At 39.7% G+C, this 2,822-nt stretch overlaps 1 protein-coding gene across 1 annotated transcript; it reads right to left on the minus strand.

Annotated features, from left to right (window-relative positions):
• Window positions 1-1,163: 1,163 nt before the first annotated feature.
• On the minus strand, window positions 1,164-1,726 carry LOC139193103 (uncharacterized). Its single transcript, XM_070816066.1, has 2 exons — window positions 1,303-1,726; window positions 1,164-1,171 (listed from the first exon to the last, which is right to left on the minus strand). Exons 1-2 carry the CDS (start codon window positions 1,724-1,726, stop codon window positions 1,164-1,166), a joined length of 432 nt encoding a protein of 143 aa, XP_070672167.1.
• Between the last annotated feature and the right edge of the window lie 1,096 nt (window positions 1,727-2,822).

Genomic DNA, 2,822 nt, shown 5'->3' on the forward strand with positions numbered 1-2,822 from the left:
TTGACCTGCACTAAAACATCCTGAAGGACTCCCTTGGGATAAGCGTTAGAACGATCCGCCAATTGAATTATAACACCATCTTGTTTTAACTCACCAAGGTTAATTGATGCATAAATGGAATATGGCATAACATTAATAGAAGCACCTAAATCTAACATGCAATGTTCAAATCTAGTGTTTCCAATTACGCATGGGATAGTAAAGCTCCCTGGATCTTTACACTTTGGAGGTAACTTTCGTTGCAAAACCGCGGATACATTTTCACTTACTTTCACAACTTCTTTGTTTGAAATTATTTTCCTAGTTGTGCATAACTCTTTTAAAAACTTTGCATACCTGGGCACTTGCTTAATAGCATCAAGTAAAGGAATGTTTACTTGGACTTTTCGAAAGGTATCCAAAATGTCCTTTTCGCTTTCTTCCTTCTTCGATTGTGCAAAACTGCGAAGGAAAGGAACATTGGACAGATTAGTGTTCGAAATCACAACATTTGGGACATTCTTACCTGAGGTGGACGGATGGGAGGTCTTAGATGGCTGCGGCATGGGTGAGCTACCCTTGCCGTGGGGTAGGTGTGCTCCTCCTCTTCGATTTGTATCTTCTCATCTTCCTTGTTTCTCACTTCTTTTCCACTTCGTAGTGTGATAGCCTTTGCAGATTCGAAACCACCCTTGGGATTGACCACCGTAGTGCTTGGTAACTTACCATTTTCACGGAATTGTCCCAAAAGTTTTGCCATTTGGCCCATTTGCTTCTTTAGCTCATTAACCTCATTTGCTTGGTTCTGCATTCCCTGCGCCATGGTGGTTAGTAACTGATATGTTTTATCGTCATTCATAGACGTACCTGGGTTGGTTTGGGATAATTGTGCTTGAGGAGGTGGTTGTGGTGCCATTGGCCTTGGAAAGAAACCCGGGGGTTGTCGGAATCCACTTTGTTGGCCATATTGTGGTGCATCTCTCCACTTGAAATTGGGGTGGTCACGCCATCCCTGATTGTATGTATTGGAGAAAGGATCACCCCTTGGTTGGTTTTGATTCCCATAACCCACAGCATTGGCCGATTCCCATCCTCCATTCTCAATTAATTGAGGGCATTGATCAGATTGGTGTCCTTGAATGGAGCATACACCACAAATTGTAGTTCCTTGCGTTTTGGGGCATTCAACAAACTGCAATAACATAGACGTAAGGTTAGCCATTTGGGATTGTAACTCAGAAATAGAACTTACCTCATTTACATGATGTGGACAAGAAGTAACAAGTGATTTAAATCGTTCATAATAAGTTGGAAAAGATTCACCTTGGCTTTGCTGAATTCCACTAATCTTCTTACGAAGAAGAATGACTCGTGATGTCGGAAAGAACTTCTCTAAGAAAGCTCGCTGCATACTCTCCCATGATGTGACAGTGCCGGAAGCCAACTCATACAACCAATCCTTGGCCTTTTCCAACAAAGAAAAAGGAAAACCCTTCATCTTCAATATGTTGCTGTCCACGTTCACCGGTGTCATACTTGAGCATACTACTTCGAACTCCTTTAAATGCTTATTGGGGTCCTCCATTGATAACCCATGGAACTTGGGTATATGATGTAGCAAACTTAACTTCAACTCAAATTCATCGGTCTTCTCAGGGGCTGCCCTAGGGTATTGGATGCAAAGAGGGGCTGCATTGGCCAAACCCGAGGCAGAAAGCTCCTTGATGGTTCGATTGTCGACTGCCATAGTTGGTACTTCCTCTTCAAACCTTGCCGTGGCCTCCTCTTCAAACTCAACTTCTTGCTCTTCTAATTCAGGTTTGGGACTAGGAGGATTAGACTCTTGCACTTTCTTTTTCCTTCTCAAAGTCCTCTCGAAATCACCGTCAAAGTCGAAGATATGCTCACGAACAGGTTGTGAGCTACGTGTCATAAACTAGTACCTGCACACAAGAGCAAACAAGGTTAGTAACCAACTTAATAGACTCGGCACAAGTAAGGAAATAAGGTGCCTATACACGGCACAAAAACAAAACACACACACACGGTGCAAAATTTAAAAACAAAACAGAAACTAAACAATTTAGACAAGACTCAAGACAAGGGATTAGCAACTTTGCTAATCCCCGGCAACGGTGCCAAAATTTGATGTGAAAATTATGTTGACACACAAATTAAACCCTATTTGTGAAAATTGTAGTAAAGATGTAAGTAGGGATTGTTCTAACCGGGGATTAACTAGGGGTTCTAATCTAACATAAATTGATTGAAAAACACAAAATTTGAAGACTTTAACGAGACTACTATGACTCAAAATAGATTTGAAACACTCAAAACTGCCTAAAACAATCAAATTGACTCAAACAGAAACTAGAACTTGAATTGAACGAATTTGAAAGTGTTTATGACTCCAAATGCTTAAAAACACAAAATAGAACAGACTTTAATGACTAAGACTCAACAAAATATAGGGGGATTGTGTTTGGACGAAAATAAACTAAATGGGCAGATTGTAAAGAAAACAGACTGTAAGACAAAATTATGATGAATCAATAGATGATGGAATAGCTAAGGGGTTCTTCTCCACACATTAAATATATGCAACCTAAATGAATTTCCAGTTATCAATTTAATGAGTTATGAACCTTGACACTCCAAGTTAATTAGGTCCGCTTAAATTAACCTTCAGATTTCCCTACAATCATTGAATTGGATGAATATGCATCGCAAACAAATTATTCCTAACAAGTTCTCTATATGAACAACATGATAAAGATACAAGTTAGAATCATTACGTTCTTTGGAAATCATAAGCATCGACAAGGCATTCAAAACTATGAAAA

This window comes from Malus domestica, chromosome 16, assembly GCF_042453785.1.
Source record: "Malus domestica chromosome 16, GDT2T_hap1".
Lineage (NCBI taxonomy): Eukaryota > Viridiplantae > Streptophyta > Magnoliopsida > Rosales > Rosaceae > Malus > Malus domestica.